Genomic DNA, 16,150 nt, shown 5'->3' with positions numbered 1-16,150 from the left:
CTTTCTCCGCAGGGTGGCTGGGCGATCCCTTAGAGATAGGGTGAGAAGCTCGGTCATTCGGGAGGAGCTCAGAGTAGAGTCGCTGCTCCTCCACATCGAGAGGGGCCAGCTGAGGTGGCTCGGGCATCTTTTCCGGATGCCTCCAGGACACCTTCCCGGGAAGGACTGCTGCCCCCGCGACCCGGCCCCGGATAAGCGGAAGAAGATGGATGGATGGATAGACATTTTTAAAATGCAAAAACAAAACTAATAAAAATGTCAAAAACATACAAAGGCAAATAACAATATTTTAACTAAAATAAAAAAAATATAAAATTAAAAACTTGTGACTAGTGGGAGAGTCCCATGCCCATAGCAGAAAGTAATTCCATGGCATTTATTCTTTACAATCTGAACATGTTCATCTTTGACATCTGAACCGTATCAGACTCAGTCTATCTCTCCTATGGAGAACACATTCTGGCTGAGTTACCAGTCTGATTATTTCTCTACATGTAAACACTGCTAATACCTGTATACTGTTAGAGACCTTTACTCTATATACACACACACACACACACACACTCACACTCACACACTCTTGTACATCTGTCTTTATGAGGACATTCATTGACACAATGCAATCTCTAGCCGCTTACCCTTAGCCTGACTACGTCAGACTTCCTACTTCCGCTAATTTCATTTCGCTCCTGTAGTCAGTCTGAGATAGCAGCCTATCTTTCAGTTTTCCACCGGCCTGAAAACAGCCGGGCCAATCAACGAACAGAGGGCGGGCTGAGAGCCGTGACGTAGACGCTGATTGTACCGTGGATGCGTAGATTTACTTCACATAATCTGCAAAAGTCGTTCACAGCCATGTTCACTCCGGTATTTCGCTCGATGGTTTAGTTTTTGCATCATACATGCGTTTACAGTTAGAAGTTAGATGCGGCTGAGCATGCGCATAACACACGCCATAACCAAACGTTATGTGATTGGCTTACGGGTAACCAATGATTTTAAACTTCAGACAAGCGCCCCCCCGCGAGAGAGAAAACACTTCTCTATTATGCTATTCCAGACTCTGTCTACGAAGCAAAGTGAAGTAGCAGAGTCTGGTATTACCAGGCTAGCTTACCCTAACCTTACCCATCACAACTAAGTGCCTAACACGACCCCTGACCCTAAACCGACCCTTAACCTCATTATAACCTGATCCCTAAAACCAAGTCTTGACCCTCAAACAGGCCTTTAAAGGCTCTCAGAGAGTGAGGCCCGGTCAACATGTCCTCACTTTACTCTCTTTGTCCTCACTCCAATGGTCTAAAACTCAAACTGGTCCTCACAAAGATAGTTGTACAAGTACAAGTACACACACACACACACACACACACTAAAGGACTTACGTGGCAGTATTCTCTCTTTTAAAGGACAGTGTGTGACTCTTCTGGCATCAAGGCTTGTAAACCACAGCTGTGAATACAGTATAATGCAGATGCTACACATTATTAATAAAACAAAAAGTGAAATGACGTTTGAAGAGTGTGTAAGAGCAGCACACCTGCACACACACACACGGAACCAGGTACGGGAAGCTCAGATTGACAGTTTGAATGACAGCCGGATCGATCTGTAACACAAACACGACTCCTCCATGATGGAAGAAGGAGGCAGAGATCGTTCGCTCCGAAACAGGGATTCAGATCCTTCGCATGTTGCAATTACTTCTTGGTTTGGTTCATTTCGTTATAATATTTCACTCACCTTCTGAAAATGAAACACCTCACACTCCCGGTATGAATGTTTGTAGCACAGGCTGATCTTCACCATTCGATCTGTGTCCAGTCGTACAGTGAAGCGTTTATGATGTTCGTCCGCAGTGACACGGGCTTCAGGCACTGGATCCTCATCTGGGAAAACACAAGTCAATGCAGTCAGTTCGGCATAAACCTCAAGAAACTTTGGACATTTATATTATATATATATATATATATATATATATATATATATATATATATATATATATATAGAGAGAGAGAGAGAGAGAGAGAGAGAGAGAGAGAGAGAGAGAGAGAGAGACCTGTGAGCTTGTCATCATGGTCGTCCACAGAGACACTGGCTTCATAATCTGGTTAAAAACAGCAGACAGAAATGCTGAACTTTGGTGTGGTGCAGATTTTGGACATTTTTAGAGAGAGAGAGAGAGAGAGAGAGAGAGAGAGACAGACAGAGCGAGAGACAGACAGACAGACAGACAGACAGACAGACAGACAGAGAGAGAGAGAGAGAGACACCTGTGAGCTTGTCATCATGGTCGTCCACAGAGACACTGGCTTCATAATCTGGTTAAAAACAGCAGACAGAAATGCTGAACTTTGGTGTGGTGCAGATTTTGGACATTTTTAGAGAGAGAGAGAGAGAGAGAGAGAGAGAGAGAGAGAGAGAGAGAGAGAGAGAGAGAGACAGAGAGAGAGAGAGAGAGAGAGAGAGAGAGAGAGAGAGAGAGAACTTTCTCAAAACCCACAAAATTCTGGACAAAAGTCAAATTGGATTTCTGCCCAAACACAGAACATCTGACCACATCTACACCCTCCACACCATGTATGCCAAAATAAATCTAAAGTCTTCGCTTGTTTTATTGACTTTGAGAAGGCTTTCGATTCGATCTGGCACGAAGGACTCTTCCTAAAACTACTGGAAAATGGGATTGGAGGGAAAACATTTGATTTGATAAACACCATGTATAAAAACAATACATGTGCTGTAAAAATAGGAAATAAGCGAACAGAATTTTTCTCCCAACATCAAGGAGTCAGATAAGGTTGCCCATTGAGCCCCACTCTATTTAACATCTATATAAACGAATTAGCCAAAGCCTTAAATAACTCCACTGACCCCGGCCCAACCCTGACGGACTCAGAGGTCAGATGTCTCCTCTTTGCAGATGATTTAGTCATTCTGTCAGAAACAAAAGAGGGACTACAACAGCTCCTCGACGTCGTAGAGACATTCAGTCTAACGTGGGCTCTAAAAATTAACTTAGCTAAAACAAAAATAATGATTTTTCAAAATAGATCCAGGTGTAGGGAAAATAAATACTTACAGTGGACAAAATTCTCATCTTGTCTGAATGTTGGTACAAATGTACAAAGGTGTTTTTTTTGTTTATATACAGTAAATGTATTCATGCATTTGTTTACTGATTGATTTATTGATTATTTGTGTATGTAATGTCCATTTATGTAATGGCCAATGCTTTGGCAATACTGTACAAGTCATGCCAATAAAGCTCATTTGAATTTGAATTTGAATTTGAATTTGAATTTGAGAGAGAGAGAGAGAGAGAGAGAGAGAGAGACAGACAGACAGACTGATAGAGAGAGAGAGAGAGAGAGAGAGAGAGAGAGACAGACAGACAGACAGACAGACAGACAGACTGATAAAGAGAGAGAGAGAGAGAGAGAGAGAGACCTCTGAGTCTGACGGTGAGAGACTGATGGATCAGCAGAAGCTCTATGTCGTTGTAAACGGACACTGTGACCGTGGAGCCGAACCGCACCGGGAAACAGCCGTACTTCAGGATCCACTGGAGGGAGACACACACACACACACACACACACTTACTATCACTGCAAACAGTTTCAGTGGAATCTTTGTTCTTAAATCTGGAGAACACCACAAATTCCTTTTAGAAAAGTAGGAGGATTTTATATATGTGTGTGTGTGTGTGTGTGTGTGTGTGTGTGTGTGTGTGTGTGTGTGTGTGTGTGTGTGTGTGTGTGTGTGTGTGTGTGTGTGTGTGTGTGTGTAAATCTGCATTTGTGTAATAAATTCTACTCACCCTTCAACCATCCAAATTACAGCGTAAAGCATTAACAAATAACCAACGGAGCATAAATAACTCCTGAATAAGCCCTTATGTTATGATGCATTATGAAAGTATTTAGAATGCACATTATAATGTGTTTTAATGAATTAAAGGTGTGTTCAATGACTAGATAAGTATTATAATGTATTATAACTGTAGTTACAATTATATAATGCATTATAAGGTGCATTACAAGGCATTGTCATGATTCTGCCTTGTGTTTTAGTAGTTCTCTAGTCTTGTGGCAGGATCATGACAGACCCATGTTTTGTGTACAAGCGCTTGGTCATTAGTTTGGCCATGTGCTTGTGTTGTCTCGTTTCCCAGCCCCGCCCTCCTTGTTACCCTCATTTAGTAATTATCTCCTCCTAATTATCACCTGTTCCCTCATTAGTTTGTCCCTATTTAATCCCCTTGTGTTTGCTGTCCTTTGTCGGTTCATTGTGAAAGGTGTATCTATGCTTGTTGTTGTTGTGAATACCTTGTCTAGAGTTTTTGTTAGTGAAGTTTATTGTCTTTATATAGTTAAGCCTTGTCAGTCTAGTCACCCGTTACCTGTGTTGTTTTGCCCCCTCGTGGGTTTTGTTTTCTGTTTTATATCAATAAATCCCGTTTGTATTGTGTACTGTCTGCGCTTGGGTTCATCTTGTTGCACGCCCGTGACAGGCATAATGACTGCATTAAAAATGCTTTTATAATGCATTATACATAAGGGTTTTAACTGTTAAAGTGGGAAATTACAAAAAAATTATAATAATTATCAGAAGGAAAATATAAACTTTACTACACACCAGTAATAAATATTTCACTTTTTTTTTTTGGAAATCTGCATGAATAAAATAAATACTCAAATGACTTTATATCCGCTTCACTGAAGTTGCACTCGCCAAGACTAAGAAAACTCATTACAAGGATAAATGTCATTAAACAGAGAGAAAGGAACGCATGAATTCACTCACAAAGGTCTGATGGGACGTCCTGTTCATTTCATGTGTCAGAATTCTTGCTTTGTGCGGCTGAAAGTGCGGATCATCACTGGTTATCCACTGGTGAAGAGAAAACATTATTGTTATGATGCCATGAAATCCATCTCACACTGACTGAGGGCCGTATTTGAAGGATCTGAACACATGGTCTAAAGCGCAGGGAGCAAGCGCACTCACGTCGTGTCCGAATCCACTTTTGCTAGTTTAACAACGGGAAAAATGGTCGGTGCTCCCGGTGCATGGTCTAAAAGGGTCGTCTCTATTCTCTTAATGAGAAATGTGTGTGTTTTGTCTCTATTCTCTTAACGAGTAATGGGTGTGTTTTGGGCTTTACGTGAAATAAACCAATCAGAGTCTCGTCTCTCATTCCCTTTAAAAGCCAGTTGTGCTCGAGCCGTGGCGGATTCGCTATTTACACCGAGGAATTTACAAGCTCTTCAGAGGGCAAACGGATCTGCTCGTGCTCAAGGTTAAAGCTGTGTGTGTGAGTGTGTGTGTGTGTGTGAGAGGTTAAAGCGAGACCATCTACGGGACAAGCCGGATTCACCACATCTTTATGTACACAATAATAATCTTTTACATTGTAATCCTTTTATTTTTAATATTTGGCACGTTTGTGTGCTGGTGCACACAATGTAAAAGATAATTTTACCGGCCCTGTGTGTGTAATAAGCAGAGTGTGTATATGTGTGTAAAGCAGAGTGTGAATGTGTGTGTAATACACAGTGTTTATGTGTGTGTAATAAGCAGAGTGTATATGTGTGTGTAATAAGCAGAAGCAGAGTGTGTGTGTGTGTGTGTGTGTGTGTGTGTGTGTGTGTGTGTGTGTGTGTGTGTGTGTGTGTGTGTGTGTGTGTGTGTGTGTGTAATAAGCAGAGTGTGTGTGTGTGTGTGTGTGTGTGTGTGTAAGCACGTGTGGACCCGCCTATAGGCTCACATTACTAACGCTCTTCAAATAACAAAAAAATAAATATTGCGCCATTGACTTTAGAGCAGGTTCAGTTGGGCAACGGCTCAGTCTACTTCAGTTCCTCAAAATAGCAACTCGCCAACAATGCCCCTGAACACACACCTCATTCTCAGACCAGCAGCCCATGGGCGTAAATGCATTTGCTATTTAAACAATGTGGTGCAGGACGTAAAAATGAAAACTGCGTCGGGCTGAAACCAGCAGAAAACACGTGCGTCGCGCCGGGCGCTGCATTGCACCGGTGTGTGTGATAGGGCCGAGAGTAGCAGGAAAAGTGACAAAGTTCAGTTAAAAAATTAACATCTATGTGGCAATGTTTTCTTTACAATGACACTAGTGTGTATGTGTATATCTGTACATTGTAACCCGCGAAAGTGCACTTTGTTTGAACCGAGTGCAAATACAGGCGCTTATTCAAACATGAATGATGAAACATACTCAGTATGTCATAGTAAATGATTCAGCTGGGTTTTACAGTTTTTCCCCGAGACGTTCCCTGGACCCCAGTTTGAAAAGCCCTGCTATAAACCAACTAACAGCATTATTTTAAAATGATCTGTTGCATTTACTCGACCAGTGTCTCTCAACCGCAGGGCTGTGATTCACAAATAAGTCTAATCGTAGACAGCAGCGCTAAAACACACAAATAACAGAATGCAACTGGCCATTTTCCTTTAAAGCAAAATAAATAGGTTTATCAACAAAGCGACAGCATAACGCTCCTTGAGTTTACTGCAGAGCGTTAATCATCAGTCTCCACCGTATTTGATGCAAAATTGTGCTTGGTGGAGTGTGACGTTCATTCAGCCTTGAAATTCGTAAACAAAACTACACAAAGTAAAAGAAAGTGCGAGTCAGACTACATAAAGTCCAGCTCCACTTGCAAAAAGAATACATGTGGTTAGTGTGTTCTGTGAAGCAAATCACTTGCAAACAAATTTACAACCAAATGTTGGAACAGCAACTAAACTCTGGAACAGATCCGGGCCGGATCCAGATCAGATGGTGGACCTGCGCCTAGACACGACCACAACACATGATGTAGTCAGCCGGATCCGGGCCGGATCCAGACCAGATGGAGGACCAGTGCCTAGACACGACCACAACACATGATGTAGTCAGCCGGATCCGGGCCGTATCCATATCAGATGGAGGACCTGCGCCTAGACACGACCACAACACATGATGTAATCAGCCGGATCCGGGCCGTATCCAGATCAGATGGTGGACCTGCGCCTAGACACGACCACAACACATGATGTAATCAGCCAGATCCGGGCCGGATCCAGATCAGATGGAGGACCTGCGCCTAGACATGACTTGTTGAGTTGAGACTTGATGTTCACAATAAAGGCCCTGAATCAAACCAAGATTTGCCTCTGGTCTAGTCTTGCAGTAGCTCGACCCAAACTAAACCTAATCAAGGTGAGTTGGCCTGAGACTTACCCAGAGAACACTGTTCCGTTTCCACAGGAGCAGCGTGTAGGAGTCACCAGTTTCAGAGTCACTGAAGTCAATCTTCAGCGTTTCATTTTCCACTACAAACAAAAGACAGAAAAGATGAAGTCAGTAAGTTATAGACAGGCAGTGGTAATCACTGGTAAGATGGTCTTGTACGTACGCAGAGGACGAACACTCAACCTCGCGCGCACACACACGTCCTGCTGATGCTGAACACTGTGGAGTCTGAGCCGAGGCAGGAGCCGATCTTCAGTCACACACGAGAAACAGAGAGTTCAGATGACAGACAAGGATCTCTAGCAGGGGTGTGACGAGATCTCGGGCCACGATATGAAAGCGTGACATTTCTCATTAAGGTGAAAAGCGGTCTAGCGATATCTGAGTTAGTGGTAAAACCTTTTAAAATGCGTTCACAGTAAATGCTAAAACTGTTTGTTTGGGATTCAATGGCGTGCGTTTGAAGTCTGATGCGCTTGGTGTTTCACAGCGAAGTGTAGCACGGTTATCATTTACACACGTGGAGCGTCTCAAACTCCATCTCTGCATATGCTGTGAGTTTGTGTTGCTTATAACGTTCATCTGGGAACAAAACATGCGCCATTTCACCAGATTTATTACATAAATCATTTATAAACCCACGCCAACACACGAGAACACATCAGTATGTTTCCAAACAGGCAAATTGTTATTTTAAAGTAGAAGTCTGAACGCTCGCTCTGAGTTCGCATGTTTTGATGTCCACGTGTTCTTGTTCAAGACTTTACAGTAAATCTAGCGTACAGAAGTGGCCAAATATTAAAGATTAAGTGGACATTTGAATGAAATGTCGTTTGGCTGATATTAAGGATTTGATCTGCTGTAATGTGTCACAACAACAATCACAGGCATTAGTTATAATACTTCACGTTGATTATTTAAACAGTGTTGTTCAATAAAACCATATGATTACTTGCTTTTGATACTTTATTTGAACCAATTTTTATTGCCACATTGTTATTATACATTTGTTTTAAAGGCAATTGTTCACTTAGGTCTATTTTTATTAGCACAAAAAATTATCCGATTAATCATCAAAATAATCTAGCAATTACTCGATTACAAAAAAAATCGTTACAGTTCTAGATTAGTTGAAACATTGTTGAAAGAATGTTTTGCATTTAGTGACTTTCAGACGAATAAAATATATATATATATTTTTTTTAAATGTTAAAATAGCGTCTCGCTCTCGTGAACACATGTATCGTCACACCCCTGATCTCTAGTGATCAGAACTATACTGTTCACTTTTAATGTGACTAAATATATGTATCTTTGTGAAGTGGGCAATGGAGTAAATACTTTAAAACATTTTAGCAGCTAATTTTTGGTGATATCAACGTCAAATTTGAACACAAGTTGGTTAGATACGTGGCTTTGATTTTATTGGTCTTTTGGAGACCAAATTATTTTGTTAAATATATATTTTGTATAAAATCATGAGTTACTAGCATTTAAGTTCAGATCTACGCACAAAAAGGGAGTGACGGTTAACAGGTTAAAAGTAAATGTTTGGAGATTTTGCAACACAACACAATTTTGAGAACACAAAACAGTTCTCTGAATGTCCCCATTTAAACTTCATACTTCCCGTGTTTTACAAAGCGTCAATCATACTACTAAATAGAAAAAACAATGTAGATATTGTGAAGTGAAGTATTGTGTAATTACTCACCAGCACCACTCCATTCCTTTAGAGAGAGAGAGAGAGAGAGAGAGAGGGAGAGGGAGGGAGAGGGAGGGGGAGGGGGGGGGGAGAGGGAGAGGGAGAGGGAGGGGGGGGGGAGAGGGAGAGGGAGAGGGAGGGGGAGGGGGGGGGGGAGAGAGAGAGAGAGAGAGAGAGAGAGAGAGGGAGAGGGAGGGGGGGAGGGGGAGAGGGGGGGGGAGAGAGAGAGAGAGGGAGGGGGAGAGAGGGAGGGGGAGGGGGAGGGGGGGGGGGGGAGAGAGAGAGAGACAAGTTTTAGCTTGTGTTCATCAGTAAGTCTCAGAAAGACAAGCATCTTTCAGATGAAACATCATTGTCAGCCAAACACGAGTGCTGACGTGACAATCTAAGCATTAATTAATAAATAGCAACCTGTGTGTGACGTCAAGAGATCAAACATACATCTGCATTGTTTCTTATTGTCCTTTCTTATTAATTTTACATTGACAGGTTTTGGCACAGCAGATAAAACTGATCTTCTGATGAGAGAGAGACCGAACAGCCAATCGCTTTCAGGCACATTCTGCAGTTATATATTCACAACACAGCCTAATCCATACTAAAATATAATAAAACGCAAATTTTTATTCATTAACAAGACTGACATGTGAACAATATAAAGCTGCACTGAAACAATATACATTGTGAAAATGAATCTTGAATGTTGCCCGTTGCTCTGGTTTCACTTTGACTACTTTTGTACAGAACGATTTTAGCTTTATGATTGCCAGTTTTCTTCCTAACGCTAGCAAAAGATTAAAATAAATCACCAATAATCGCCATAAAGTCACGACACAGTAGGCTACATAAGATGAGACAATAAATTCGCCATCTCAAATTTGCTGATTGTAAATCAAATAAATGATTATTTTAAATCATGCTAAGCCATTCAAAAATCCCAAAATCTTTGAAGCAAACTACACACACGCACGCGCACGCACACACACACACACACACACACACAAACACGCACGCGCGCACACACAAACACACACGCAAACACACACACACACACACAAACACGCACGCGCGCACACACAAACACGCACGCAGACACACACACACACACACGCGCGCACGCACACACACACTATGGTCGGTAAGATTATTGTAATGTTGTTGAAAGAAGCCTCTTCTGATCAGCAAGGCTGCATTTATTTGATACAGTAAATAAATATTATTGCAATTTAAAATACCTGTTTTCTATGTGAATATGTTAATTTATTTTTAACCCAAACTTTTGAACGGTAGTGTATATAATAGTCTAGCCTATCCTTAGATGTTCTGAATATTATACATCATGTATTCTGACAGTGCACTGTTTAAAACCTCTTATATTGGCTGAATGGTTTCATATGAGCACAATAAAGAAATGTCATGATTGAGTTTATGGTACAAACCCAGGATTTTATCAAGAGTAAGCCATCTCTCCATCATCTGAATAAAAGTGTGTGTGTTTTCCAGTAAAAGTTGGCGATATCTGACGGCCGTTGGACAGTGACACGTCACGTGACACATTTACACCAGGACAAATAAACATATCTCCCCAAAACTGATATAAGTCTGATCTCATATTTCTACGCCGTATGCAAATTCAGTGGAGATTAATTCTATGATGTTGCCAGTATGGCAGTGCTGGAGATGGCTTGCTATCGGTATCGAATGCATAAATTACAGTACACCTAATCTTTTCATCATCAGTAAAAACCCCTAAGACTGAACTTACACACTCTTAAAGATAAAGGTTCCTTACAGGCGTCGAAGAACCTTTCACATCCATGGATCTTTCCATCGCACAAAAGCTTCTGTAGATTTTTCTTCAAACTAAGAAATAAGTGTTTCTGATCACTGAAGGTTCCAGAAATGGTTCTTCTGATCTACGGCATCGGTCGATGTGAAAGACAGCTTTCTGGAGCCGCTAGTTTCAAGAGGAGAGTAAAAATGCTCTCGTTTAGAAAGAGACGAATACTGTTCAACTGTCCATCATCTCTATAAGAGCATCGAGAGAAGAAATATCCTGAATGGAGTCATGCAGTGGTCAAATAAAGTTATTTAGGGAGCTTCACACACTATTTTCACAGAGTGTTTGGGCCAGATCCAAGATCCAAGTGTGAAAAGATGAGCATTTAAATATGTAATTTTGGTGATCAAAGATGAGTTTTAAAGCGACACTAAGGACCTTTTCCTCTTCGGTCCCCCTACAGGTCGGAAGTGGAATTGTCCATTACTGCTGTTGTAAATAATTTCGCCGCCCGCAGCCGACCGTCGCACACACACTCGCTGTTTACTCGGCTGTGGAATGAACGATGTCCACAGGCAAGGTAGAGTATGTTGCATGATTTCATGAAAGTATGATGTGTTGCGACATCAGAAACGAAGGAAAACTAATAATGACTATTGTAACGCTTGCCGTAAAGCAAGTCAAATTTGTAGTTTTCTAATGTTTCACTTGAACTACAGAAACGCGACCCGGTTTGGCAAACTTGCATAGTGTGGTTATAGCAGATATTGAGCTGCAAAGCCAATCCAGAAGCGCCTTTCACCCCGTTACGACTTGATGAACCACTGAAACCATTTTGGAAACATTATTTTAAGGTAAAAAATGTTACATAGTGTTGCTTTAAGGGATAAAATGATTGACTACAGGGGAAAAAAATAATCTGTGATTAGTGAAACATGTACTATAACACCTGCTGTGTGTTGAGCAGCCAATAGCCCACTCGCTTGCTTTGGTAAAGCAATAAATCAATATCACAAATGTGCTGATGGTATACAGCCATAACATGCTCTCGATTGTGTGCTGTTGCTTTAAAGAACTGGAAATGAGTGTCATCGCTTTTGTACAACCGATCGCTAAACAAGAAGTTAATATTGAGGACAGTAACAGCAATCCACGGACAATACAAGTTGTAAACATAATTTGATTTGCTTAGTGCAAACTAACAACAGAGGCTCGCTATTGGCCGATGCTGGTCATGTGTGTGATTCTGGCCAATAGCGAGCCTCCGTTCTGACGTACAACCCAGAAGCGCTGCGCCGTTACACTACATGAACTCACTCAGAGACACACAGAAGAACATGAAGAGTTGAATAAAGTCTGTATTTCTGTTTGTTTTTGCGCACAGAAAGTATTCTCGCCGCTTGATAAACTTGAGGTTGAGCCGCTGGAGTCACTTTTTTAAACACTATCTTTACTAACTTTCTGGGCCGGCAAGTTTCACTAACAGAGAAGCCCATGGAGGAGTGAGACAGCTCTCAGATCTCATCAGAAATATCTTCATTTGTGTTCAGAAGATGAACGGAAGTCTTATGGGGTTGAACGACATGAGGGAGAGTGATTACTGACAGTTTTCATTATTGGGCGAACTAACCCTTTAATAGAGATATTAAAGTATCCTAATGTACGATCTAGGTAGTTTTGGTTAAACATGCATTGAGGAGAAGATATTAATGTTCTTCTCCCCCTCTGGATCTCCACCCTTTCGGTGTCGGTATTCCACTCATGTTCAACACTGCTTTGCTCAGGGAATAAGAAGGAAAGGTAACTGTAGATCTGGGAGAAAGGCTTTAACCCCGTCACTCCCGCACACCGGTGCGTAACCTCGAACTAGAAGAAAGGCTTTTACGGCCTCGTCTGCACAAGTTCTCTATACAGTAGCTGTTCCATTCCACTGTACATTAAACATGTAACTTAATAAATAACTTTTCCTGCTTTAAACGCTTTGAGAATCTTTCCTTTTATCACTGATGATGTTGAAAGCTAAAGTGATCATAACTTTCGTTATCTAAACGTTCAGGTTAAATCCTACGTTTTCCTGTCAGTTCTAAGAAAGACCTTTACCTTTAAAGAATAAGAGGTCAAAGAATAACAACAACTTTAATGCAGTCAGATTGATTATATTGGAGTCAGATGAATATTTTAATTACACACGTCATCCTTCAACGGCCTTTTGTTCCGATTATCGGTGTAAATAGCAGCGCAAGCTTCCAGACTTACAAGACACACGAATTAAACCTTAAAAAAAAAGAGTGTTAAAATCTCAAGAGCCTCAAGAGTGATAAAAACACTGAGACATCAGTCGTGCATTTGCATACTTATATGTTGTGTTTGTATCAGGTGCTGTTTATGCATTGTGTTATATTACTTGATGTGTGTGTGTGTGTGTGTGTGTGTGTGTGTGTGTGTGTGTGTGTGTGTGTGTGTGTGTGTGTGTGTGTGTGTGTGTGTGTGTGTGTGTGTGTAAGAGTAAAACAACACGCTGTGGGATGTTTTTGGAAGAGATTCAGTGAAAATGAAATAAATACACTGAGCTAATCTAAAAACAACTAATAATCAATAACTAATTCATTATGGATTATTAGTTTGTACACCATATTTCTGTTGTTTAACACACTTGAGAGGTATTTTTACGGTAATATTATCATCTTTAAATGTTGTAAATTTAAGTTTGTGTTGTTCTTTAGTAAAAAGTCGCTCTGAAACTGTAGACAAGCAGACGCAGCGCATGAAAATGTCCAACAATGTTTTAATCTTGACCTATTGAGTTGAATTCATGTAAATGAGAACAGTAGATGTAACAGCTTTTTAACACGTAATACATGCAAGAGGTTTCTAACATTTACAGTGAACATAAATGACAGAAATGCGTTTATACTTTCAGACTGACTGTTCATTTCTTTCGCTTCTTACAAAGTTGATATGGAGTACTGTATGTGATTTCGTTTCCCCATGCATAACATAGTGATTTCCATGATCTCTCCGCTTTCAAACGATGGAAATTTTTGTTTGTTTAATGTAACATTCATATTTTAAATAATTTTGGACGTATTTTTGAGCTCTATCCTCTACTAATTCAGCAATAATTAAAGGGGGAATTTGAAGAAAACCAAAACCTCCCCTTCATTTTCCTCTCTGAGTGACTGGAAACAGACACACGTCTGATAATATGAGATTATATCATTGGTAGAATGCATTAATATGTGGAAAACACATTCAAGAGCTTCAACAGGACTGACTCGAGTGCCTTAACGTATAGTTATAAGCCCAGTATGGGATATTTGGGTCGGCTCACAGTCTGGAATCGCAGCTGTAGAAATAATGCAAACATGGGATTTATTATGTTTGGTGACCAAAAATGTTTAATTAATCATAATTCTCAAGTAGCTTCCATGTTTGCTGATTTTCCAGCACTATGATTTAAGAAAAGTAGCCTAATTACATTTTTAGATTTGCAAAAAGGACTGTCAAATTTGGACTAAAGTGTAAATAGATAGATAAGATTCATTTGTATAGAAACAGGTTTGTGTAGGTACATAGGCGTTAGTTGTTCTTGTGATATTTTCTCATGACAAGTTATGAAGTTTAAGTAAATGAACAGTTTGACATGGAAACAACAGTTTGATTTCCATGGATTCCCATTAAAACACACGGGAGAGAGTGACTATAATAGCACTTTCAGAGTAAAATCAGTGTAAAACATTGCCTGTGAGTCAGAAGGAGTCAGCTCACCTCTCTGAGTCTGAGAACATCTCGTCGGAGGATCTTTACACACATCGAGCAGTTCAACGAAACAAGCAGCAGAACTACTCGAGTTATGAACGACGGTCCGCACATGCTGTCGGGTCAAAGCATTAACCGGGTATTATAAATACATTGTCGAATAAAGAGAGTCCAGGCGCAGGAGAGGCCGAAGCACGTGAGGATAGAGTTGAGTAGAGTTGAGTGTGTGTGTGTGTGTGTGTGTGTGTGAGATCGCGTTGGGCGGACAGGTTTTTAGTGACGCATATCTCCGGAATTCCGGCGCCTCGTTCAAAAGGTCACAGACTTCCGCATGAATTAACATTCATTAATTTACATGTTTATCTGATGACTTTACCACAGTCACATCGCTGAACACCACTGCCTTCAACAGCCTGAAAACACTGACACTTTTAATTCTGCACCAGAGATGGAGTGAACTTACACTGTCCTGAATGGGAATAATCTTATCTTTAAAGGTGCTCTTGAATAACGCGAAATAAAATGACCATGAAATCAAATTTAAAGTAACATTAGTAGCCTATATGTCTAAAATAAATGAGGTGAAAAGTTTATGTGTGTTGTGTTCTGTTTAATTGGTAACACTTTACAATAATGTTCATTAGATAACATTAACATGAACTAAGAATGAACAATACTTCTACAGCATTTATTAATATTAGTTAATATTAATTTCAACATTTACTAATACGTTATTAAAATCAAAGGTTGTTGCATTAGTTAATGCACTGTGAACTAACATGAACACACAATGAACAGCTGTATATTTATTAACTAACATTAACAATGATTAACTAATACTGTAACAAATGTATTGATCATTGTAAGTTCATGTTAGTTAATACATTACCTAATGTTAACTAATGAACCTTATTATAAAGTGTTACTGTTTAAATCATCTCTGGTATGAAGCGTAATCTGTAAAACACAATAACCATGGGGATTTCTGTCATGATATTTTAATTCTGCACCAGAGGAATGAACTATTATGGGAATAATCTTATATCTTTGATGTTAAAGGTGCTCTTGAATAACACGCAATAAAATCCCCATGAAATCAAATTAAAAGTAACACAGAGTATATGTCTAAAATCAAAGAGGGTTGTGGGTAATTCTGTTGAATTAATCTCAGGTATGAAGTGTGTAAGATGTGATTGTTACACATGCATACAGAAGGAGGCTTTCCTTACGGACACTGACATCCCAGAGACAGCAACATAGTGTCGGCCCAGATCCGGCCCACATCTGGAGCATGTGGATTCAACATACCGAACCTGTGCCAGATCTGTGCCGGATCTGGGCCAACACTATGTTGCTGTCTGGGAAGTTACACAGCAGTCGGACGCTTCCCAACAGTTTTGTGTTTCATGCTCCATACAACAATGACCTCGATTCACACGTTCACAACATCATGAGTTCAGCAAACGATCTTCCCATGGATTCTCCCATTCTGGGACGGGTTTTCCTAGTTGCTGCAGTTCATTTAATGCATGCTTTTGGCAGACGCTTTTATCCAGACTAAAGTGTCTTTCATTGCACTAATAAGAGCAGCTCTTGATTTCCCTGCGGATCGAACCCATGACCCCCTGATCTACTGTCTGAACTT

At 40.4% G+C, this 16,150-nt stretch overlaps 1 protein-coding gene across 2 annotated transcripts in view; it reads right to left on the bottom strand.

The window, feature by feature from the left end:
* The window catches only part of LOC311278772 (uncharacterized protein), a 38,900-nt gene extending 24,172 nt beyond the window's left edge, over nucleotides 1-14,728 (bottom strand). The window contains exons 1-11 of one of the 2 annotated variants that reach the window (XM_084389804.1): nucleotides 14,515-14,728; nucleotides 8,976-8,991; nucleotides 7,425-7,511; nucleotides 7,250-7,341; nucleotides 4,807-4,893; nucleotides 3,451-3,565; nucleotides 2,274-2,321; nucleotides 2,060-2,107; nucleotides 1,744-1,889; nucleotides 1,541-1,609; nucleotides 1,386-1,452 (exon numbers count right to left, since the gene is read on the bottom strand). In XM_084389804.1, coding sequence (XP_084245930.1) covers nucleotides 1,386-1,452; nucleotides 1,541-1,609; nucleotides 1,744-1,889; nucleotides 2,060-2,107; nucleotides 2,274-2,321; nucleotides 3,451-3,565; nucleotides 4,807-4,893; nucleotides 7,250-7,341; nucleotides 7,425-7,511; nucleotides 8,976-8,991; nucleotides 14,515-14,619 — 880 coding nt within the window. In that variant the 5' untranslated portion in view covers nucleotides 14,620-14,728. The remainder of the gene's footprint in view (nucleotides 1-1,385; nucleotides 1,453-1,540; nucleotides 1,610-1,743; nucleotides 1,890-2,059; nucleotides 2,108-2,273; nucleotides 2,322-3,450; nucleotides 3,566-4,806; nucleotides 4,894-7,249; nucleotides 7,342-7,424; nucleotides 7,512-8,975; nucleotides 8,992-14,514) is intronic. The other variant, XM_084389805.1, reaches the window with a different exon arrangement.
* Nucleotides 14,729-16,150: the final 1,422 nt, after the last annotated feature.

This window comes from Rutilus rutilus, assembly GCF_951802725.1.
Source record: "Rutilus rutilus genome assembly, chromosome: 19".
Classification (NCBI taxonomy): Eukaryota; Metazoa; Chordata; class Actinopteri; order Cypriniformes; family Leuciscidae; genus Rutilus; species Rutilus rutilus.
This window is presented reverse-complemented; position numbering and strand designations above follow the sequence as displayed.